This window comes from Phyllostomus discolor, chromosome 5 (assembly GCF_004126475.2).
Source record: "Phyllostomus discolor isolate MPI-MPIP mPhyDis1 chromosome 5, mPhyDis1.pri.v3, whole genome shotgun sequence".
NCBI lineage: Eukaryota > Metazoa > Chordata > Mammalia > Chiroptera > Phyllostomidae > Phyllostomus > Phyllostomus discolor.
The window spans coordinates 12,603,189-12,628,590 of NC_040907.2; the positions used below are offsets into that span (position 1 = coordinate 12,603,189).

Below are 25,402 nucleotides of genomic sequence, written 5' to 3' on the forward strand. Positions count from 1 at the left end.
TAATACTTATGAAAATAAAATACAAAATATCGGCAATTTTCCTTAGACTCACAGCATAGCTACTCATTTAGAATTATAAAAACAATGTAAGACTTTGTTAATTCATCATATATATATATATATATAACATATTATAAAGTACGAAAACAGAAGTAAATTTAACTACAGGAGACACATGCATAATTACAAGGGAATACACAGAATCTAAGAAAAGGAATGAATGAAGGAAGGAGCATGGGCAGGCAGTACTTGTGTTCACAGCCTTTCAGGTCTCTGCACACAGAAACACCACTGGACGGCAGAGTAACCTTTCTGCAGGTGCCATTTCAAAACAGTCTGCAGATTAGCCATTTTATCCAACCCTGGGCTTCATGAATTCCTAATGCCAACTTTCTGACCTTCCAGCTTGCAATTATCTGTCATCTATTTGCAATACAACAGATACTTGACTATTCTCTCATTATGTGTAGACTTCCAGCTCAGTTAATGTGCTACTAAGGGACCATAGTCTGGATGAACTCCAGGATTTCTGGGTTAATCACCCTACAATGCCCATCCATGCTCCATGGGTTAGTGGCATAGATTAAGCTGTTTAATGAGCCCACGAGCCCATGACTGCAGCCATTCTGCCTTTCAGCAGTACATCTACTGCTATTTTCATCTCCTATTACAACTAAAAGACACCCGTACTTTTGCCTTGGTTTTCTACTTCTCCAGTAGTCATGGGACTGTCTGTGGAACACAACTGCTGCCAAATCCATACTGCTCATTTAAAAAAAAAAAAAAAAGCCTATTTGGCTGAACATAGGATTTCCACAAAACAAGCCTGATAAAAGAAGAGATAATCTGTTTTCAGGTTTAAAGTTCCTAAGTCCTTTTGTGTGATTTTAAAAGAAAAATCCTAGGTGTGTAGAACCTCCCCCACACAGTAGTCTTTGGACTACTACACTACATAGCCGACAACAATGCCTTGCATAATACGCATTTTCTGCTGGCTGAGGAATGAAATAGAGCTATACTGCACCCCTGCGCTTGGTATGCAGTGACCACGACACCCACTGGACTGCACTTTGGTAAGGTCCACAGGTGGAACTTCAGGCATTCTCTCCCAATTTCAACTACAGGAGATCTACTTTCTCTTATTTTATATACTGAGTTCCTGCCTAAAATTTAATTAAAGAAAGGAGTGCATGGTTAAAAAGTTGGAATTGTAAAAAATTCAGTGAAGGTCTAATCAGAAATCTGCTAAAAAGGCAAAACAATCTAATACAGTTGGAAATGGCATTGTCAGTAGCATCTTCCCCAATTATGACAACTAAATAAAAGAGGAAATTTGGTTGTAGATAAACATGGAAGAAAGAGAAAAGACATCTAAAAATCAGACTGATCAAGTATTATTGTAAGTAATTTTAAGAATCTAGCTACAGGTGAAAGAGTGAAATAAAAGAAGATGAAAAGCCTTCTTATCTTGCAGTATCATCGCCAAAGGGTCACTACAACCAAGACCATTTAAACCTGATCCCACCTACCTATGTGAGCAAATGGGGTTTTCATTTTAACTAGCACTTCTGCATTTTTGCATTTGAAACTCAGCATGCATGTCTGTGTAAGCTCTGAACCCTATCTTTTCACCAAGGTGGAACTGCCACAGTGGCAAGAAAAGTTCCAAGAAGTAGTCAAGGAGGAGATAAGAATTTCCTCTCCAACAAATATTTCTCAAAGTGAAATACTAATATAGCAAGCCTCCTGAAGGACAAATATTTTGTGTTCACTGTCAACTCCAATTTCTGCCATCCTGGATTTCATCTGCTAAACTTTCAAAGTGATTCCAATTCTGTGGCTAACAGCGAACTGTACTCAACTACCTTCACCAGACAGTTTTAAAAAAGACGACTTCTGAAGCCACAATACAAAATGACTGTATCAACAGTATCAACAATGCTTGAAATGCATTTACCTACCTACCTACCTGAATTACGTCACAAAGCATTCAGATTCAAGTACTGAAAATTCTAAGAGGATGGCTTGATGTTGCCATTGTGAAGATGTGCTTTATATATGGCAACTGTATGCTCAGAGTTGATAGAGTACCTCATAAGGAAAATTCCAAAGGATCTAAACTTTATTTATAAACAACTTAACACAAAGAGCCTATCTGAAGCTTCTGTCTACTCTAGCTTAATATATAATAGCACTGCATGCCTTAAACATTAAGGAACTGTAGGAGAAGCGGAACACTAGTTGGCTGGTCAGGGCCCAGCAAACTTGGAGGCCTTCTACTTTCTGTTTCCCAGAATCACGGCTTCGGTGACTGCTCAAAAGCTGGCACCTAACCAGCAGCAGCATCTAAGTAAGCCAACCTCAGATGGTCCCCGGCAGTGCTGTGCAAAACCAGAAATCTTTGCATATTGAGACCAAAGAGACAAAAGACTTGGGGAGTTCCCATTGTTCCAATGAACTGGCCCCTCTGGACAGTGTGAACTATTTATTACTTGGGACTTTGAAGTAATTGGGAAACTGATCTATTTGCAAGAAGCCACTTTGTGGATGATGACACTAAACTATCAGTTTGTTTCTATCTTAGAAAAAATTGCCAGGCCTCTCCCTCCAATTAGGGAGGAATAGGGATTTCTGTAGTGGTCCTGGTCTAAGGACGGCCTGTTCAGGTCTATTTTAGTCTTAAAAGGTAGGCCTGGAGCCACTGCATTATCTCAAACTGCAGAAAGAAGAAAAAATAGAGAAAGATGAAGTAGTTACTGAGACCCAGAAGTGTTAATTTCATTTTCAGTCTAAATAAAAGGTTGTGGCTGTGGTAGTGTTGCCAGCAGCAGCATGAGCAGCAGCAGCACCACCAGCACCGCCACTGCCAAAAACAGTGAAAGTGTGGAGACCATGACTGATGACACTCTTTCCTCAACGGAACCCACAAAGGGAAACGCGAATGTCTGAGACAGCCTGGAAACCCAGCTCACACCTCCCAAGTTCGATTCAAGCTGGCGAAGCTGGACTACACTTCTGGGAGTCTTTCTAGAGATGGATTAACTTCTGAGCATAATTTGAAGAGAGATATAAAATGACAAGTAATAATCCAGCATTCTAATTTCCAAAACTTTATGGTGACTATATCATAATATTGAGGTAAAAAGCAAGTTAGTTATAAACTACTAATAATAGTTACTGTGAATGTAGTTTCTAGGGGCTTGAAACTATAGTTGCAAGTTGGCTAGCGGCAGACGGACCTCACTTTCTTTGTGAGGGTGTGGATCCCCTCATTACTCATACTATTGACATTGGCTGGTCAGTGGAGTGAATGACATATTTCTCTTTTAAGACCGGGAAGCCATCCTGGCCTTAAAGGCCAACAATCATGGCAACTTTTGCCCAAGTTTCTTATTAAGTTAACTGGATCACATGGCCTTAATACAGTCAGTCACGGCATTCAGAGAAATCTAGCTTACTGTTGAAACACAAATTTTTCATGATCGTGGGGGCAAGTACACATTTTTCAAAACCTTGAGGACAATGCCATTTTTCATCACACACTCATGAGTAATTATTCCTAAGTACATTAACCATGGCATTTAATGGTTACACTATTCTAAGAGGTTGACCATGTCTGAAAGATACACAGTGCCATTTCATTGCGTGCACACTGAATGTACAAGAATACATCATGAACTTGGCAAAAAAGACCTATAAGGAGCAAAATAAACAGTGCAGAATTCTCCCTGCAACCCCACTCACTGAGCATGTACCCTGAGTCAGTGTGAGACGGGAGGCACAGATCTGATGTCCGGCCCTCAGGAAGTTTCAGTTCCTGTTCCCTTAGAGTGTAAGCACCTAACAGCGATGACCGTGACTGCATGTTCATACTGTGCAACACGGCTCCTAAATAAAGTTCTTTATCATACGCAGCTTTAGCCTTAACCACTGATGTCAGAACCTAAGCCTGGGTGAGACTCTGTGGCTGTACCACAGAGAACCTAGTCCACGCACTTGTGACGATGGTGTCTCACGAAGACACCAGAACCTGATCCAATGAGGATCCAGCACCAGGGACAGCCCGGCTTCACCAAACCAGCCGTCTGCGGGGATCATAAGGAAACCCACCTGGAACAGACTCAGTCGTTAACGCCTTGGAATGACCTATCCTCCTGTGGGGTTAACATGGACACACAAGCACTTCCTGGCCAGAATAACCAAGGTTTTTGAAAGATTTAAGGCTTTTGGGTTTAAGTGAATTTTTCAAAAAATCTTTTCACAAAAGAAAAATTTTCTTCCTGAAAGAATATCCAAGGGTTTACATGTAAATAGGCAGATGAAACCTCCGTTTCCCCAAGGTTAAGGGGTCTTTGCTACCTTACTTACCTCACAGCATAGGTGTAACAATAAGATAAAAAAAAACCCAGAAGATAACCTTTGTGCCCTAGCACAGTCTCCAAATTTCATAATACCAACCAACACATTATCAATATTATACATCAACACATTATAGCAGACACACTTTTAATCTATGAAAAAAACTAACAACTTAAAATAGATAGGTACTTTGTACTTTGAAAATGAACTACTTACTCAAAAGCCTAATAAATAAATCAAATACCACTCGAGGAGGATACTGACCCTTTGAAAAAGTCCTGTTTGCTGAGCTTTTCTGACTGCACCAGCTGATGCAGGAGTCGGCCCATGTGGTCCCTGGTGATCTGGCTCCTCTCCAGGGTGGACTCCACCCCCGCCCTCACGAACACGTGCAGCGGGCCCTGGGCGCTCAGCTCCTCCACACACTGCATGGCTTCCTGTCCAAGCAGCAAAGAAAAGCTTACCCCAAAATCTAGACGGCATTACCAGAGGGTTAAAATAAATTTAAAATCTTTTACTTATGACAAACTCAGTAGAAAGTTCTGCAAACAAGACGGTTTTCACAGACAATTTTTAAAACATTAACACAGCCCAGTGAAATGCAGGCTGATGTGGGCAATATAAGTCATATTTGGAAATAGAAGAAGTGTGTCTTTATAAAGCAAGTATGTCTAGGTTAACAATTTTATTAAAGATCACTCAAAGGACCAGAGTCAAAAATATATTTTTCTATACAATGTTTACCTATTTTATGATCATTTAAAAAACTGAAAATGGCATATTATGAAACAGAAATTCAAAGTCATGATTCAAAGGCCTTACTTAAAACGGCAACTGAGGTCACACTGTCGGGGTATGTTAATATTTGCAAAGTCTTCAACGAGACAGGCCTTCTTTCATAGGAAAGTTAATATGGTTAGCTTAAGTACTAAGAACTATGAAGTTCTCAGGGTGTGTGGCTTATTAAGTGTTTCTCACCATGGGGTGGTCTGGCCAGGCCCACTGCCTTTGGCATGGAGGGCGGCTGCATCGCTAACACGGCAGAGAGCCGCCTGCTCTCCCCTACCTCAGCTTTGAGTGTGAGTGAGATGCTTCGGTTTCGCCTCTGAAGAGACGGCTCTGCTGAGGGGAAGGTGCGTGTGTGCGAGGAGGGGAGCCCACGGCTTCCTGCTGTTCTAGGATCCAATTAAACACCCGACATCGCAGGCCATGAGTCTCTTCTGACTCCTTTAACCTAGATCTGTCCTTTCCCTCATTTTTGTTTTATGACATTGGCATTTTTTAAACATTTGGGCCAGGCTGTCATGTGAAACTGTTTCTTACATGTACTTTTAACCAATCAGCCTTCGGTTTCCAGCTCCATCTGCAGCTCATGCACATTTGTGGTCTTCTAAATAAATGATCACTCATCCTCCTAATTTCCACCTTCCGGAATGCTGCTGCTCTCTCTTCCCTGTGCTTTGCGTTCTCGCAGGGTGGGGCCCCATTTCAATAGCGTCGTCACCACCATAATGCCTTTTCATCTATCTTAGCCTTTCCTCGTTCTGGGTCTCTCACATTTCTCCACTTCCATGCAAGGAAAGAACTGTGCTGCTAGTTTACAAGAATACTCACTTCCTAAGACTCTAATTAACAAATCCCAGTATGTAAAGTACATTTGTTGGCTCTTTTCTGTTAACGTTCATCTATTTTTGCTGTGTTTTCAAGGGCTCTGCAAAGTACTCCTCTCCAACTTGCTTATCATCAAACTCTTCCCTACTTCTGAATTTTGGACAATTCTAGAGCTGGAGGCTTTTAGAAGGCTGGGCTATAGCTAACCAAGATGATTTTTTACACTGGAAAGTAGATTTTAACTAGGTTGTTAAGGGAACAAGCAAGCTTGAAAGAATTAATTATATATGTTAAAGCAAAAGTACTTAATATATCTGACAAAAGCCTTTGCTTACTCCAGATCCCCAAATTAGGTCCCATTACATGATCTCTCCTAAGACCCTAAATAGTTCTACTAGTATTTACTATTACTACAATGTAAAAATGTATTTGTGGAGTTACCTATTTATGGTCACTCTCTGCCACTAGAATGTATGAAGTCAGGCAGAGTATCTCTCATATTCACAACCATCTTAAAATGAAGGTCAAAGAGAAGGTCAGGTTAAAGGAGGGCAAATGCAAAGCTGTGACTTGACATGTTTACTTAGGCTGTCTGACCCTGGCACACTGCTCACTCCTTTGTGACTCAGTTTTCTACTTAATAAAAAAAAAAAAAGTAATGTCAGACACACTGTCAAGTTAATGTAAGAATGATGATAAACTGTAAAAATCACGAGGTATGATATGATCACTCCACAGTGGGGATGGACAGGCACCCATTCCCGCCTCCTGCCACTTGCCCTTGCGATCCACAGTATCAGTTCAAAAGATGGTGCTTGGCGGAAAGGAATCAGGGCTGTGCAAGCTGAACTGCGCTGGGCTTGGTCACACACTCCGAGTGTCACCGGTTCACCATCACAGCTGACTTAAGCCAGGATCAGGTGATTGTGTGTGTCACAGGGCTTATTCTGTTGTTGTTGTTTTAAATTCATTTACCTTAAAGTCATTAATGTGTAGGAATTCATCAATGATAGATCTGGACTTCCTCTCTATTTCCTCTTCTGACAATGAAGGCTTGTCAGACGCTGATGTCGTTGGAATTTCTGGTTTCACTACTAGAGAGGTTCAAACAAAGCGAGAAAGTAAAAATGACAAAAATTATTATTAAAATGGTGGGATCATGGTTGATAATGTTTACATGTTGTTGTCATTTTTTCCCCAATAAAAGCATTAAAAATAGACAAATTTGATAAAGCAAGTCACCTAAAAGCAGAATATAGAGACATTCATTTTAGAATAGATATACACTCTGTACTTTCATGATCCACGACAATTAAAAGGATATAGGAATATGCTAAACATTTGTGATTAACGCTTTTGTGTCCATTTCTGCAGTCTCACTTCTTCCCACTGGTTCGGTGATGGAGAGCTCAGGGGGCCTGCACACCTGCGCACAGAGGTCTAGCCGCGCTGGCCTTTGGCAACTGCTAGAACACGACATGGTTCTGTCTACTGCTGCTTTGTTCATGGTACTTCCCATCTGGAATGCTCATTCTCTGTTCCACCCTGCCCCGCCCTACGAACCTGTCTTAACTCCTACCGGTCCTTCAGAAGTTAGGGAAGCCCTCCCTGATACACGTCTGTGTCAGTTCCAGACAGTCAAGTACTCCCTTAGAACTATGATCATTTTTCCCTCTCAGCATTTTTCTCCGTTTGTGCTTCTCCGTGATATTTTGTGGAATTATGTGATAAAGCTCCTCCTGACACAGCAGACTGAAGGGTGAGAGCAGGGAACGAGTGCCCAGAAGTCACGAGCTGCTCAGTGTGCGCGTGGTGACGGGATAAATCACTGAGACAATACACATGCGCAGGGCAGCTGTGCTACATTATTCATTGCACACGTTATTTTCATGCCCTATTTTGTTACATTCCCAAAATACCTAACACAGATAGGAAAGCCACGTATCCTTAAAGCTAAAAGATCTGAAGTGTGTATCCGTTGGGTGAAGACATTTCAACTTGCTTCTGAAATCCATTTAGAGACTATAGTTAGAAGACACAACTTACACAGTAAAACATTGAAAGTTATAAAGATGTTATAAACCACCACTATTATCTCAGGATTAAGAATTACAAGGTGCTAAAAATGATCTTTAAACTATTTTCATCATCTTCATCATGACCTCTACTACATTTTGAAAACTTTTGTATGTCAGATAACATTCTCAGTAGTTACATTTATTGACTTCTCATTTAATCTTAATAACCCTACACTTGTTATCCCCATGTAATGAACAAGGAGCCTGAAACAAGATAGGTTAAATACATGAAGCAATTTTTAGAGCATCATCTGAGTCATTCCTCTAAGCATATACATGCTAAACATATACAATAACCACAGAGGTTACCAAGGAAGATAAACACAACAAGACAATCTGATTCTCTCTCTTTGGTTTGCCTCTCTTTGGTCTGACAGTGGCTCAATGTCAGAATTTCCATACATTTGAGGGGCTCTACAAAAGCATACACACTCTAATGCACGGTGGGGTGTTATTTAGGGAATGTGTAAGAAATTTAGATTGCTTAACATACAGCAAGAGGAACCCATCACCATCACGTTGACAGAGAAAGAAAAGAATTTACAAATTGCTGAACTAAGGGCTACTTGGGGAGTAAGAACTATGTTACAAAACTATGAGGATACCCTTTAACTTTAAAAAAAAAGTCCTTACCCGAGGATATGCTTATTGATTTTTAGAGAGAGAGGAAGGGAGGGAGAGAGGAAGAGAGACAGGGAAGGAGGGAAGGAGAGAGAGGGGAACATGGACAGGTTGCATCTTATACGCACCCGGACAGGATAAAACCCACAGCTTAGGTGTATGCGTTGACCAGGGAATGAACCCACAACCTTTTGGTGCATGGAACAATGCTTAACCAGCTGATCCACCCTGCCAGGGGCCTGTTAAACTTTTAAGATGCTGCTGAGTGTGTTGTCATCATGAAATCAACTCAGGCACAAAATATCCCGTATAGTTTTATTTCCAAAACGAAGGCCCGGATCTTCATCTGCATTTGTTCACATGAAGTCTCTCACCTGACTCCCTGGTTTTGTTCCGGTCAGCCTCAGGGGTGTTCCTTTCCACATCCATGCCTCCTGTGAGCTGTTTCACAGTCTCCAGCATCTCCCTCCGCTGCTCCTCCTGAGACTGATTGTCCAGCAGGTCCTTGCTGCTGCCGCCCCTCGTGAACGTGTTCGGACGAGCCGTTCCAGAGGGAAGGGGCTTGTCATTCTTCTCCCTGCCCATGCTTCCACGGCTTCAAGGGCAAAATAACACGTTTCAAAAGAAAGACTCTCACCTCCTATGCATTTAAATTATAAAGTAACACTAAGATTTTCTGAAGTATGCAGTAAAATTTTTGAGAAAACTAAAGATGTGTGAGGCACCAATTATATTCTAAGTGGAATTATTTACAAAAACAAGTAAAATCAGTGCTTTAAAGAAAACATTAAAATAGCTGTAACTTTTCTCTTAAATGTTAAAGAGATACCACTTAAAAATTTATAATGACTATGACAATTCCTTGATTTAATTTTTAAAAATCATTTAAGACAGTAATGAATATATGAACTAAATGAGTAAAAGGGAAACAGAATAGCAAAAGAACATATCACTATCTTAGAAATTATACACTTTATTTATTCAGAAACCTCAAACACATGGAGAATATTTGAGAACCAGACAGAAGTAACTTTGGAATAGCCCATGACACACACTTCATTCATGTTAAGAGAGAATCTTCCCACTTTCCTATTTAGTTGTCGATTCTAAACAGTTGGACAAATAGCTCCTTACTCATGGCAGACCAGAAGCAGCAAATTAGTTAAAAGGGAGAGAAGAGGGAAGAGGCAGAGGCGTAATAACAGCCTAACCGCTGTGAAAAAACCCACGCTCTCAAGAAGCAGGGTCACTGCGGAAGTGATGTCATATCAAAGAGCCGAGAAGACCTCGACAGCGCCTCTGGTGCTCGGTGACAATCCGGGTCATCAACAGAAAGCTGACTTGTGGGAAGCACATTTTGTTTCCGATGCCAAGGGAATACCGACATAGTTTAGAAAGTCTACCTCACCAAACATTACAATAGCAATAAACAAAAGTTTGAGAGCGAAAAGAAACTTCAGCTTTAAAGGTGCTTCTTTAAAACTTTTGTTCTACCATTACTGTATACTACAGGTCCTCATCCATTCTCCAGACTTACTAACCAACAGAACCCTGGACTGTATGAATCCTATGAAAAGAAAAGTAGGAAGAGTATAGGATACATACTTGTATCCTAGAGTGAGTGAAAAATAAAAGACAACCTCAAATATAACTTGAACAGTGTGACAGAGAAGTATGTGGATGAGCAGTCATACCCTTTAATTTCCACACTTCAGATAAAATTGCTAAATTTATCTAGAGCATCCCGAGGCATTAGCTTGGAGAGCCCCACACAGACTCGAGGACTTTTTAAAATAATACAATATATTGATTATGCTATTAAAGTCTCATTTTTTCCTCCTCTTTATTTCCCTCCACCCTGTGCCTCCTGCCTCACCAGCATTCCCCCAACCTAGTTCATGTTCATGGGTCATACATATAAGTTCTCCATCTCCTATACTATTCTTAACCTCCCCCTGTGTATTTTGTTCACCCCCCTGCTGATAATCCTCCATGTGACCTCTATTTCTGTGAATCTGTCCCTCTTTGAGTTGTTTGCTTAGTTCATTTTTGTTTCTTTTTAGGTTCGGTTGTTAATAGTTGTGAGTTTGTTGTCATTTTAGTGTTTCTATTTTTTATCTTCTTTTCTTAGATAAGACCCTTTAACATATCATATAATAAGGGCTTGGTGATGATGAGCTCCTTTAACTTGACCTTATCTGGGAAGCACTTTATCTGCCCTTCCATTCTAAATGACAGCTTTGCTGGATAGAGCCATCTTGGAGGTAGGTCCTTGCCTTTCATGACTTTGAATACATCTTTCCAGCTTCTTCTTGCCTGCAAGGTTTCTGTTGAGAAATCAGCTGATAGAATTATGGGCACTCCTTTGTAGGCAACTGTCTCCTTTCCTCTTGCTGCTTTTAAGATTCTTTCCTTCTCTTTAATCTTGGGTAATGTAATTATGATGTGCCTTAGTGTGTGCATCCTTGGGTCCAACTTCTTTGGGACTCTCTGAGCTTCCTGGACTTCCTGGAAGTCTATTTGCTTTGCCAGATTAGGGAAGTTCTCCTTTATGTTTTCAACTAAGTTTTCAATTTCTTGCTCTTCCTCTTCTCCTCTGGAACCCCTATGATTTGGATGTTAGAACATTTACATTGTCTCAGAGGTTCCTAAACCTCTCCTCATTTTTTAAAATTCTTATTTCTTCATTCTGTTCTGGTTGAATGTTTCTTTCTTCTGGTCCAAATTGTTGATTTGAGTCCCAGTTTCCTTCCTGTCACTGTTGGTTCCCTGCACATTTTCTTTTATTTCAGTTTGCATAGGCTTCACTTCTTTCTCTATTTTGTCACCATATTCAACCATTTTTTGAACATCCTGATCACCAGTGTTTTTAACTCTGCATTTGATAGGTTGGTTATCTCTTCATTGCTTAGTTGTATTTTTTATGGAGGTTTGATCTGTTCTTTCATTAGGGCCATGTTTTTTTGTCTCAGCACACCTGTTATGCAGTAAGGGGCGGAGCCTTAGGTATTAGCCAGGGTGGGGCAACCTACATAGCTGCTTCTGGCGCTGTATGTGGGGGAGGGGTCCGAGAGGGGACAATGCTGCTTGCTCAGCTCTTGGTAGGCTTTCAGTCACTTCCCCTGCTACCCACAAGCAAACTGGCCCCTTCTGGTGCTGATTTTCAGGTGGATGGCTTTGTGTATGTTCTAGGACCCTGTGGGTCTCTCCAACGAACTCTTCCGTGAGGCTGGTAATTTCTCCTGCTGCCTCATCCCCCACCAATTTTTATACTTAGAGGTTTTGAGGGCTTATTTCCCCCCACTTGGAACCCTGCATTTTCCGGTATGTCTTCCTCCCGAGTTGTTCCTCCTGGTTTCTCCGTATGCAAATGTGGGATGGACCACTCCATGAGCTGTCACGTTGCCACGAGTCCTCTCCACCCTGGCTGACCATCTCCACCCCTCCTGCTGGTCTGATGAATGTTTCTTGTTTAATGCCTTGGTTGTTGGACTTCCACAAAGTTCAATTTTCTGGAAGTTCTGGTTATTTTTTGTTTTTAAATTTGTTGTTGTCCTTCTTTTGTTTGTGTGAGGAGGCAAAGTATATCTATCTATCTATACCTCTGTCTTGGCAGGAAGTCCTCTCATCTAGACTCAAGGACTTTTTGAGTCAGCCTTTCTTACGGAGCAAACCGTTACATATCTGCCTGATTAACTTACCCTTTCTTTCAACCCCATCCCAAATCTACCACCCAATTTTGTTCTTATCTTGGAAATCACAGAATGTGAAGATTAAAGGAAAAAAAGAAAGGAAATCAGCCTTAGGGATGACAGGAATCCGTCCATAGGGATTATCATCATAATCTGTGTGAGCATCTGTGGGTGTGTGGGAGACAGACTGACAGACGGACACAGTGACAAGCAGGTGAGTCTTAAGTTACTATGCACACACACTTCTTACCTGGTTAAGGTCCGCCGGGAATCAAACTCTAAAGGTGTGGATGATGTAGACCCTGAGGGTGCTGGAGGTTGCAAAGCAGAGAATCTGTTTAAACTGGAAGCACTTGACCGTAAGGCATCTATATGTGTTGAGGATTAAAAAAAGTACGAATCACATGACTAAAATGCAGCATCTAACCCATCTGTCTCCCTAGAGTGAGGCCTGAGACTAGGCATTGGTAACAAGTCTAACAAGGTGATGCCAATCTCCTGGTCCAAGGACCACAGTCTGACAAGCAGAGTATTACAAAGAGATTGTATGGAAAAAACTCATTAGAAATCTTCACTCGTTACAATGATTTGTTCTTGCTCCTTTAAAAACATAATTAAATTATCCTAAGTACGGCAAGGGGGTAAGAGTAATTAACAGGAGAAGGATGCAACAAGAAAAAACAAGTAGAGTTGACCCTTGAACAAGATTTGATGACCTGTGTGTCCATTTATACGCATATTTTTAAATAAATACCTGTACTGCTTTCGATTCATGGCTGGGGGACTGCGGATGTGGAGGGATGACTGTCTGCACTGACCATTTTACACAGGGTGCTTGAGCACCCAGGACTGGTATCTGGAGGGGGTCCTGGAACCAATCCCCTGTGGTCACCAAGGTACAACTTGTGTTTTGGAGAATCAGAAGTTATATGTGGATTTTCAACTGCATGAGGTAGGGGTGGGACACCCCTAAGCCCCAAGTTATTTAAAGGTTGACTGTATTTCACTTAAAAAAAGGTAATTAATATAAATGTTATGTTCTTATTTATGTAAAGTTATGCATGTAGATTTAAATGAATAACAATTTTTTTTAATTTAAAGAAAAGAAGGTCAAAATTATGTAGTAGAAAAGAAATGTGGAAAGAAGGTTAATAATGAAGTTTTTATTCTTTCCATTGGGCTTCTTCAGCTTTTAAGATGTGTTTGGACAAACATAACTTACATTTAAGATGTAATGGTCCAAACATTGCAGTCTTAAGGTCAGATTTTTCAAAATATGACTTTTGGTAAAATATCTGAAAAGCTATTTTAATCTGATTCTTTTTACAACACCCTGAAATTAAATGTTCTGGGCATTAACATTCTTTTTCTCAGTAAAATGAGTCTGCCTTTTAATTTGGGCTCCCAGCAATTTCTGTAATTATACTGAATTTGTGAACAACAAAGGACCCTAAGAGATTAAAGTCTTAAAATAGCCTACGTACTAAAATTAAAAAAAAATTTTTTTTAAACACCTAAGAATAATTTTTGAGGAGGAAATAACAATGCCAGACAGGGCTGCCGGTAAGTTTGGGCACGACTGCTCTGCAGAGCCTTGCCTGAAATCACTCCCGTGTGACCGTGGGAGTGCCCGTAGGGGGAATGCCGAAGGACCGCGACCAGCTTACCGAGAAGGGACACTTCCTGCTTACCAGTCTCGCTCGCCTTTGCTCCACCACTGCTGCCTTTCCCCCAGCTGCCCAGCTGCGCTTTAGGTACCAGCTGAATTTTCTCATCAATTGTGGGCTGTGACATAAGTGATAAGAGTGAATTTTAGGAAATACTCTAGAAGAGTAAGTTTTTCTTTTTCAGTGCAATAAAACCAATTTTAGCAACAAAATTTGGCTCGGAATGCGGATTTAAGAAACATAAATTGGAGTCATTCATGTTAAAGCGGGTTCCTGCGGCCCATGAAGCACTTCCTTGGATTCTAGCTTCCACGAAATGCAACTTGAAACCAGTGGTTGGGTCTGGAGAATGCATTTGAGTCCTATAAGATGGTGTGCCAGTTTGCTACATGTAAGCAATTTCTGGTTTCTCTTGTATAATAATGCCCAGTGATTAAAAAAAAAAAGGAATATAAAAATACTACAAAATTAACTCATTAATCTTTCCATATGACTGTGAGAGAATATGTCGAAAGACAAAGATTTCATGTTTTAGGAAAACCTAACAGAGCTGGGGCTGAGACTGGAGAGGGGGAATGGGAACAGTCAACAAAGAGGAATACGAAAAGCGAGAACAGAATGTTGGGAAATAAAGCCTCTGTTATCTTTGAGGTTTAGTCCTCCACACCCATCTTCAGTGCAATAGAACAGAATTACAATGTTCTCTTACATTGTAACACAAATTGAAACACATACAACGCAAAAAGCTGTAATACAGCTCTTGGTAACAAAGGTATTACTGTATTCTGAAAGTACTGTCTTACTACATGACATGCTTTCACACAAATCTCTCTTAAGTTACCAATGAATTTGTTTAATGGCTTTGAACTTTTTCTAGGACACTTATTTAAAGTGTACTACTTGAATATGCACAAATTAATTAAAAACAATTTACATATTCTTCAAAATATTAAGGAAATACTGTTGTAAGTTTAATACCAGCAGTATTCTTTTTTATAGTATCCACAAACAATACTTAAAAAATAAACAAACGTTATTATTAAATACTGATAAAATTTTCAAAGGTACTGGGGCTGATGTTGGGGTAATTCTTTAAACACAAGATCTTGGTTAAAACCCTTTCTTGCGGAAATAAAAGTGGGTGGAGGACTTCCAGTCAAGATGGAGGCGTAGGCAAACATGGCCCGCCTCCTCACATAACCACATCAAAATTACAACCAAACTATAGAACCACCATCCCTCAGAACCATCAGAAATCAAGAGGAATAGAAATCCAACAACTATGGAATTAAAGAAACCTCATCCATCCACACTGGTAGGAGGGGCAGAGACCTGGAATGGGCTGGTCCCACACCCATGTGCAGTGGGTAAAAATTCCGGAGGGATATCTCAGGAGTGAGGAGTCCCAGCCCCACACCAGGTGCCCCAGCCCAGGGTTCCAATGCCAGGAAGATAAGTCCCTATAACTTCTGGCTACAAAAAAGTGGGGATTAAGTTAACGGAAGAGACTTCTGGAGTCCCAGCAGTTCCTCTTAAAGAACCCACACACGAACTTACTCAGCCTCACTCCCTGTGAGCTCCAGCACTGGGGGAGAAGCTGGAAAGGCACCAGTAGCATATGGGGAGGAACGGAAGTGTCTGACATCAAGGCAAGAGCTGGCGGACAACTTTCTCCCAGACAGAAATGAGGGCAGAGGCCACTGTCTGTCTTCAGAATGTTCCCTCCACAGAGCCGCAGGGCCCACAGAGGAGTATCACACCTGAGACTCCATCAGACTGGCTACCACTGTTTGCCCTGCACTGGAGATCCCCTGAGGCTCCGCCTCACTCAAACTGTTAGCAGTGGCTTTTCCATATGAATGACTGATCTTGGCTTATGCTTTACAAATTCCTAAATTCTCTCAGAAAAGCCACAGCTGGCCTCAGAGAGCCCCCAGTCCCTGTACCTCTTGCTAAGTGGCCCTAGGTCCAGCAATAGCATGAGCCAACCTAAGTTCACAGCTTCACTTCATCTGGAAAACTCTAAGCCCAGGACAAGTAGACTGCTTTGTAGCTCATACAGAGTGGCCCAGGACAGAACACAGCTGGGGGCTAAACTTTGCCTATACCACCCAGGAAATCCCAGAGCCTACACACCCAGTGGACAGCTACAGACCTCACCAGAGCACCACAACCTGACCCTGCAGAGCTGACTCTCCACAGAGGGTGGAGGCTGGTGGTCAGTGGTCACAGCCTGTCCTTGCAGCTGATTGGCCTGGGAAAGTCCCTTCCATTGAACTACCAACAGCGACCAGGTCTCAACTACAAGAGGAGGGTGTACTCATCCCACATGGAGGGCACAACTCAAGTTCTCAGCCTGAGTGATAGGAAAGGCTATTCCGCTATGCCCTACAGCACACCGACTACATTAGACCATGATACCAAGGCAGGGAGTGACAACATCTCTACCTAATAAATAGAGAGCATGCCAAAATGAGAAGAAGAAACATGGTCCAAATGAAAAAAAACAGACCAAAACTCCAGAAAAAGAACTAAACGAAATGGAGATAAACAATCTATCAGATGCAGAGTTCAAAACACTGGTTATAAGGATGCAAAAGAAACTCAACAGCATAAAAAAGATCCAGTCTGAAATGGAGGATACAGTAATTGAAATAAGAACAATTTACAGGGAAACAACAGTAGAGTGGATGGAGCTAAGAATCAAATCAATGATTTGGAACATAAGGAACCAAAAAACAACCAGTCAGAACAACAAGAGGAAAAAAGAATCCTAAAAATGTGAGGAAAGTATAGGCACAGCTGATACTCCACAGAGGGCAGAGATTGGTGGTCAATGGTCACAGCCAGTCCTTGCAGCCTCTGGGACAACTCAAGAGGTCCAACATAGGCATCATAGGGGTGCCGGGAGAAGAGAAAGAGCAAGAAATTGGGAATCTATCTGAAAAATAATGTAAGGAAACACCCCTAGTTTGGTGAAGGAAACAGACCCACAAGTCCAGAAGCACAGTCACAAACAAGGTGGATGCAAAGAGACTCGGATGGGAGAGACCCACTCCGAGACATGTCATAATTAAAACACCAAGGTTTAAACATACAGAGAAAATCTTAAAAACAGCAAGAGGAAAGTAGTTAGTTAACTTAAAAAGGAGTTCCCATAAAACTCTCAGCTGAGTTCTCAAAAGAAACTTTGCAGGCTAGAAGGGATTGGCAAAAAGTATTCAAAGTCAATGAAAAGCAGGGACCGACAGCCAAGACTGCTCTACCCTGCAAAGCTATCATTTAGAATTGAAGGACAGATAAAGAGCTTCCCAAACAAGGAAAAACTAAAGGAGTTCATCATCACCAAACCATTATTACATGAAATGTTAAAGGGACTTATTTAAGAAAAAGAAGATCAAAACAATGAACAAAATGGGAAAAAATACATATCTATCAATAATTGAATCTAAAGAACTAAGACAAGAATAATGGAATCATGGCTACAGAGACCGTTTTGATGGTTACCAGATGGGAGAGGGTGTGGGGGAATGGGTGAAGAGGCGAGGGGATTAAGAAGTACAAATAGGTAGTTACAGAATAGCCACGGGGATGTAAAGTACAGTATAGGAAATGGAGTAGCCAAAGAACTTATATGTACGACCCATGAACAAATGTAGGGGGATTGTCTGAGGGAGTGGAGGTGCTGGGTGGAGGAGTGCAAAGGGGAAAACATTGGGACAACTGCAATAGCATAATCAATAAACTATAATAAAAAAAAAGAAATTTACCATTAAAAAAAGAAAAAAGAAAGTGGCTGGGAATCAAGTTCCATTTAGCAATGGAATTCATACTGAGGCATATAGATGAATGTACCAGAAACTTTGAGAATAGGACCTTTGCCAGCTGATCAAGAGAGACCCACAGAGGTGATGTTCTAAAGCAATGCTTTGACAAAACCTGAACATGCAGAGACATATCCCATCTTCTTCCAATTTCATTAAAGTCTTTTCCTTTCTGCCAGTTATCTTCTTTCATTTGATATTCTCACATTCGCTTTAGATTTAGTATCATACGGGCAAGTTGCCAAGTTTCAGAACTATGGAAAGTATATTACACCTAAGGATCAAACTAAACTTGCAAATAATTTTTCAAATCCACTGGGATATAAGTTTCCACTTTTACAAAATGTAATTCTGCTTTGCTTTCTCTACATTCTTCACCTTCTTTATAGTGATCGACTTCTACTGAAAACATCTGCTAGGAGAAAATTCTCTTACTGTCCACAGATTCTCTAGAGAGAGGAAATTAAATGTAGTATATTAAATATTTATCACAGAATGATCTCTAGTAGGCCTTGGATATAGCAAACCATTAATTTCTTTCATGGTTAGACTTAAACAGTTAGCTGCTTCTTCCCCAAAGCTAAGGATACACTGTATAAAAGCTTGCAACTGACTATGGCTTTTGAAATATCGCTGTTATCATCTTTCTTATATTAAGCATATAAGTTATGAAACTTATGAAAAGTTATGAAACTTTTAGAATTAACCTAGTTACTTCCTCTTCAGTAAACCCTCATAGAAATAAAAAGGATAAATGCTAGGACAAGTATGTAAGAATACAGTGATCAATGCTGACTTGTAGATAAAAACCACCCCATAGAATCTGCATTATGCCTATTTTATATGAGCAACAAGTGATTTGGAGAGTCATATTTTGAGGCTGTTGTTTTGTGTGTGTGTTTTTATTCTCATCCAAGGACATTTTTTCATTGCTTTTAGAGAGAGAAGGAGGGGGAGAGGAAGGGAAAGAAAGAAACATCAATGTGAGAGAGAAGCTTTGATCAATTGCCTCCTGTACATTCCCGGACTGGGGACTGAACCTGCAACCTAAGTATGTGCCCTGACCAGAAAATGAACCCCCAACCTTCCAGTTACGGGACAATGCTCCAACCCCTGGGCCACACTGGCCAGGGCCTGTTGTTGTTATTCGAAATGTAACACTCACCTTAGTGATCTTGAGGAATTTTGAAGGGTCCAGTACCCGGCTATTCTTGGCCCCTTGTACAGTGTTCCACCCACCTTCATCCATTCTCTGGACACCTGCCGGGAGAAAAGAGTGAGCCCGTCTCTCACCTGTCTTAAATCAGTTTGACAGTGACAGAGGGAGCCATGGTGGCAACTCATCAGCTCCAATCAAAACCAAGGAAAAACGAAAATTGTTAAAGCATTGCTCAGTCTCTTTAACAGCCACAAGAAAATATCCAACAGAACCATGCTGCTTATACCGGATCTACCATGAAATATTAATGAGCTTGAAGAAATCAACTAATATAAATAGAGATTTGGGTGCTACACAAGGGGGAAACAAAGCTAGTTTTTACAGAGTTAATGCCTGTTTATAGAGTTAATAGAACACTCTGTGAGGAATCAGATGGAAAGTATTTATTCCAACGTTTATTTCACGTCATGGTGTCAAAAGGCAGTCTGCTTAAATCACTGCCTCAAAACCTGCTTCTTCAATCTTTCAGCTTCTCAAGCAAAAAACCTCGACTCCTTTCTCTCACACTCTGCATCCATCTGTCAGCAAATCTCGTCGGTTCAACCTTTACCATGTGTTCGGCATCTGGCCCCTTCTAACCACTACCAACACTACCAATTTGGTGTAAGCCAGAAACATTTCCTCAGTACAAAAACCTCTGCGATGGCTTCCCTGCTTCCTTATCTGTTCCCATCACGGCAGCCACCATGACCCTTGTAAAGCACAACTCGGGTCCTGTGGCACTCCTCTGCTGAAAACACTTCTGTTACCTCTCCATTCCACTTCAGAGGAAAGGATGCCTTACGAATGCCCACAGGCACTAAATAATCCAGCGCTCTCCCTCCGGGACCCCGTCTTCTACCCCTCTACTCCCTATGCCACCTGATCCAGCCACACTCGCCGCCTTGCTGTTCCTTGAAAATGCTGTTCTAGGGCCTTTGTGCTTACTATAGTCCCCTCGGCCTTAACCCCCCCCCCACACACAACTTAATTTCCTCATTTACTTCAAGTCTTTGCTCAAACAATACTAATGGCAATGGGCTCCCCAACTTCCCTATTTATAATTACAATCTCTACACACCAAGCCTTGCACTCCCCACTCCCTGTCTCTCTGCTTAATTTTTTCTATAGAACAAATTTATCTGACAAATACTGATACTTAAGTATTTACTTATTGTCTTCTGCCCTCAGCACGATGTGAGCGGCATGAGGGAAGTGACTCTCCCTCTCCTGTTGGGTGAAAGGCACTCAGTAAGTATCCATTAAATGAGCGATGAAAGGCCGCCAGACCATCTATTCGAAAACATCTCTGACACATACTTCTTGATCTTCTCTGTGCGACCTGGTATTACCATAAGCAGACTTGCTTCTTCCTTGTTCCTGTGACACTTATACCCTGGTGCGTCCTCCTCTCCACTTGTTCTTTATCTGTCACTTTTCTAAGGGCTCCTTCCTTCCTTCAGTCAACCGTGGACATCATCCATGGGCTAGGTTTGATATGGTCCCTCTCAACCTAGTTTGATAGTAAATAAAAGTCATTGCTGGAAAGGCACTGTGCTAGGCACTAGGGTGAGGAAGGTTAAGTGTGCCGTCCTGTGAGACTTAAAAGTACACTTTTTTCCTAGGAGGATTCATCTCTCATAACTTCACTGTGAGGTCTACTGTGTCTGTGATAAGTAACAGCTAAAGGTTATTGAGTGCTTACTGCTTGCTGGTTGTTAAGCTGAACACGTTACATAGACTACTGCCTCATTTCACCCTCACACAAATCCTCAGCACTAACACTGGACCCATTTTACAGATGGTGTGTGCAGATGGGTAAGGGGTTTGTACAAGGTCATAGAGCTAGGATGTCGGAGACGAAGTTCAAACACAGACAGCCTGACTCCAGAGCCCATGCTCTCCACCTCTACGCTGTGTGACCCAGTCACCGGCTGCTGACTTACTGCACTGTGGACAAACGAGCACTCCCTCTTGGATTCCCCACTGTCATCTCAAAACACGCAGGCTTAAAAGAAGCATGATCATTTCCCTGTTCTAGAACCTAGCCCATGGACTTTCTATTTTCCCAGAGGTAAATGCCTTTTATTTCATCTTTCATTTATTTTCCTGTTTCTTCCTTTTTATTTCTATTGCTACTAAGTTTCAACTCCTTCCACACAGGATTCCAGCAACAGCAGTATTTCTGAGTTCGGTGTGCCCCCTGACTCACCAAGTGAAGGGCAACAGGCTTATTTTATTTACATCCCTCCAGCATGGCGTTACTCCTTTGCTCAAAGACTTACAGTGTCTACCAACTCAAGTCAAAAATCCTTAATCAGGTTCTACACTTTCAGACATCTTCCATTCATTCTGAACATTTAAAGTTTTTTTGCAGTAAGGTTTGTTTATTCCTCTTTACAATATGTTTATTTTAATTTCATAACTAAAATTCTTCCTTTCCTTCCAGACATCTACCATCTGTCAAGGCCCAGTTCAAGTGCCCCTTTCTCAAACACAGATTTCTTGCCATTTTCTATTATTCTTCTTCTCTGAATTTTAACAACCTTAATGGAGAATACATCTCATAATTGATAATATCTATGTGCTTGACAAATGTTCCCTTTATTAGTTTTGCCCTCCTGGATAAACTGTAAGCTTTAGAGCAGGGGTGTCAAACCCATTTTCACTGGGGGCCACATCAAAGGGCCTAACATAATTTTAGGGCTGTATAAATGTAACTATTCCTTAACAGTTACGCGAGAGCTCAGCGCGGCCACCAGGTAGAAACAAGGTGCCGGGCCGGGTAAAACCAGGTGGAGGGCCGGATTCAGCCTGTGGGCCTTGTGATTGCCACCTGTGCTTTAGAGGGAAGGAACCATATCTTCCACATCTTTTTATACCCTTCGTCAGTACTAAGTATACAGAAGATGCTCAGTCAAGTCTTACTGCTGACTGACTTCAAAACAGTCAAAGACATCATGTTTAGTTCTTGCAACCTCTGCTTTTACTTAATAACCTGCCTCCAGATGAAATTTCATGTACCAGTTACCACTCTATCTTTGAATTATTCTGTCTGATTTCATTTAAATATAGAATCCTTTAAAAAAATGTTTATCTATTTTTAGAGAGAGGTGAAGGGAAGGAGAAAGAGAGGGAGAGAAACATCGGTGTGTGAGAGAAACATCAATCAGTTGCCTCTCGCAAGCCCCCACCTGGGGTCCTGGCCCGCAATCCAGGCAGGTACCTTGACCAGGAACCAAGTCAGCAACCGTTCATTTTGCAGGATGACACTCAACCCACTGAGCCACACCAGTCAGTGCTAACTACAGAATTCATGGTATCTGTCCTTCGAGCTCTTTTCATTTTTTGAAGATTTTATTTATTATTTTTAGAGAGGGGGGAGGGAAGGAGAAAGGGAGACAGAGAAACATCAATGTGTGGCTGCCTCTCTCATGCGCCCTACTGGGGACCTGGCCTGCAGCCCAGGCAGGTGTCCTGACCGGGAATCGAGCCAGTGACCTTTGGATTTACAGGCCGGCATTCAATCCACTCAGTGACACCAGCCAAGACTGTCCTTCAAACTCTTACGTTCTCTAATGCCCAGTGGACTCCACCTCTCACCTGGTCGCCTCTTCTCTTTGGTCATGAGCTGTTGGACCTTCCTTTGCTCTTCCTGTTCTTCTATTTTAGCCTCTTTGTGAATCTGTTCAATAGTTTTAGGCCCTTGATCTGCTCTTCGAGATACCCAATTACACTGTAAAAGGAGAAAATAGGGTTATCAGCCAGATAACTAAAAAAATAAAATACTAATTTGAAAGCACATAAGCACCCCTATGCTCACTGCAGTGTTATTTACAATAGCCAAAATATGGAAGCAGCCCAAGTGTCCACCAACAGATCAGTGGACAAAACAACTATGGGGCATTTACAAAATGGAATTCTACTCAGCCGTAACAAAAAGAAGAAAATTTTACCCTTTGCAGCAGTGTGGATGAACCTACAGAACACTATCCTAAGTATGCTAAGTGAAGTAAGCCAGTCAGAGAAAGGCAAGTACCATATCATTTCACTCATGTGTAGAATCTAATGAACAAACTGAACTACCAAGCAAAACAGAGACAGACATAAATGGAGAGCGAGTGACAGCTAGTGGGGATGAAAGGAGAAGTCTGGGGGTGGAGGAACTGAGCAAAAAGGAAAAACGAGTTAGCCACCAGAAGGCTGCAGATGGGAGGGGGGAAGGGAAGACTGCCGAAGAGGTGAGGGGATCAGGAAGTACAAATAGGTGGTTAGAGAAAAGCCATGGGGATGTAAAACACAGGAGCCAAAGAACTTACACGCATGATGGGGGACTGCCTGAGGGAGTGGGGGGTGCTGGGTAGAGGGGGGCAAAGGGGGAAATCAGGACAACTGTAACAGCATAACCAATAAAACATATTTATTTTAAAAAATAGATAAAAATTTTAAAAATTTAGAAATCTTTACTTTTTCACTGTTGGAAAGTACGAAATACTTCAGCAGTTTTTCATCTGTCTTACAGATGGCGCTATGTGCAGTTTGGGGATTAGAGCTCAAGAATTAAATTTTTCTCAATTAACCCTAACTACTTTATACCAAGCATCCAATAGCCAGTGGATAAAAAGGCAGAGTGAAAGACTAGCCCAAATGTATTTTTATATTATTTTGTATACTTACAAGGAGTAGAGAGAAGAGTAATCAAGAAAGATCACGCCGTGGGGCATTGCTACTTGGTTCATAACAAGCTCCATCGGAGCTCTGAATCAAGGCAACTAATATGTTTTTTTTTCCCCATACCGTGGTTCTGGCAACCTACACAAAGTGTCACACCACTCCGTCCTTTGGTTATCCTCTCTATGAAGGACAAAACCAGTTGCCTCCTTATAATTATACTTCCCTTTCCTTCTTACCCACCTACAGTCCCAACATTTGATGTAAGTATAAGTGGTTGGAGGACTGAGTGGAGTTTTTTGTATTTACATTTTTATAATTGCTAGAGGCAAGGATGGCAAACAGGTTTCAATCAGCATTCAGATCCCGATCACATGGCAGTGGGGCTGCTAATAGGAAGGATTCTGAGGCCACGTGGGCTTAGCAGGAAAATGGACCACCCACCAACGCCATCTGGTCTGGCTGCAGGGCAGGGAAGGGACCTGTACTCCCTTTCCCTAGTTTAGGGTCAGCTGCAGTATATTCCCTGCAGGAGTTAAAAGAAGGAGAGAGAAAAGGAGGTGGTAGTAGTAAAAACTGTTTCTGGTATGAGAAATGAAGAAAATAAATGCAGCAGGACAGGAAGATTTATAGGAAAAACAATGGAGAAGAAAACATTTCCTATGAGCTAGGCACTTTACATAACTGCTTCTTTTACAATACATCTAAACCTTTACAATACATCTAAAAGGTAGGCAACATCCCTGTTTTATTTTTTTCAAGTTATATTTTCACTGTTGTTCAAGTATGTTGTCTTCATTTTCCTCCCCTCACTCCCCTCAACACGCCCATTTTAGAGACTAAAAATATAAGGCTCAGGGAAGTTAAATGTATTCATTTTGAAGATGAGGCTTCCTGATTGTTTAGCATTCCAAGACTAAATTTAAGTCACCACAATGAAGTCAGAATGGCTGATTTCAAAACGGCAACAGGGTTTGATAATCAGAGTAACGAGAAGAAACACATAACAGGCTGGTATATGTGCCATTAGTCCTTCCATACACCTCTCCTTGAACTTCGTCAGAAGTTCAGGAGTTCTGAAACTCCTACAACGAAAGCATTAAGGTTTTACACATGTAGATACTAGGACAAACCAATTCCTTAAGAGAAACTGGAGTATTAGCTTACTATTTTTCTACTTACCAGTCTTAGGTCTATTACATCCTGAAGCATGAATCGAATTCTAGATGAGGTTTTTCTTTCTTTCACAATTTTCTCCATCTGATTAAAATACTGGTCCATCCGTGGCTACAAGAGGCAAAGTCATTAGTATTCCTGGATGAGGAATTCAAACGCAATTTTACCATGTAGAATTTTTAAATAACCTAGGAATACAACGTATAGCCAAAAGTTAACATGGTAAAACTTTCAATTCAGCACATGACACCCAAAATAAAAGCACCACGTTTTGGGCAGCTGGCTGCAGTCAAGTAACTAATTTCAGGCCAACGCGAACATGTTGTGTTGCAGCTCCCTGGAACCTTCCTCAAGAGAGGTGGTCGTGTCCTTTGCCCCTTTCCAATCTTTTCTGCTGGGAATAAGGACAAGGGCTATACTTTAGGGATGACGGCATGTTAAGCTGAAGAAATCTGGTTTTTAATCATCTCTGAGCCACGAGACCACCCTCAGACTTCTCACCTCT

General features: G+C 41.4%; 1 protein-coding gene across 24 annotated transcripts in view; it reads right to left on the reverse strand.

Moving 5' to 3' along the window:
* EIF4G3 (eukaryotic translation initiation factor 4 gamma 3) overlaps nucleotides 1-25,402 on the reverse strand; it is a 294,941-nt gene that overhangs the window by 24,166 nt on the left and 245,373 nt on the right. For 14 of the 24 annotated variants that reach the window (XM_036025450.1, XM_036025440.1, XM_036025437.1 and 11 more), the window contains 8 exons: nucleotides 24,904-25,008; nucleotides 22,654-22,786; nucleotides 19,018-19,115; nucleotides 14,053-14,146; nucleotides 12,612-12,729; nucleotides 9,044-9,264; nucleotides 6,946-7,064; nucleotides 4,624-4,796 (listed from right to left, as the gene is read on the reverse strand). In XM_036025450.1, the coding sequence (XP_035881343.1) occupies nucleotides 4,624-4,796; nucleotides 6,946-7,064; nucleotides 9,044-9,264; nucleotides 12,612-12,729; nucleotides 14,053-14,146; nucleotides 19,018-19,115; nucleotides 22,654-22,786; nucleotides 24,904-25,008 (1,061 nt within the window). The remainder of the gene's footprint in view (nucleotides 1-4,623; nucleotides 4,797-6,945; nucleotides 7,065-9,043; nucleotides 9,265-12,611; nucleotides 12,730-14,052; nucleotides 14,147-19,017; nucleotides 19,116-22,653; nucleotides 22,787-24,903; nucleotides 25,009-25,402) is intronic. The other 10 variants (XM_036025463.1, XM_036025439.1, XM_036025449.1 and 7 more) reach the window with 6 other exon arrangements.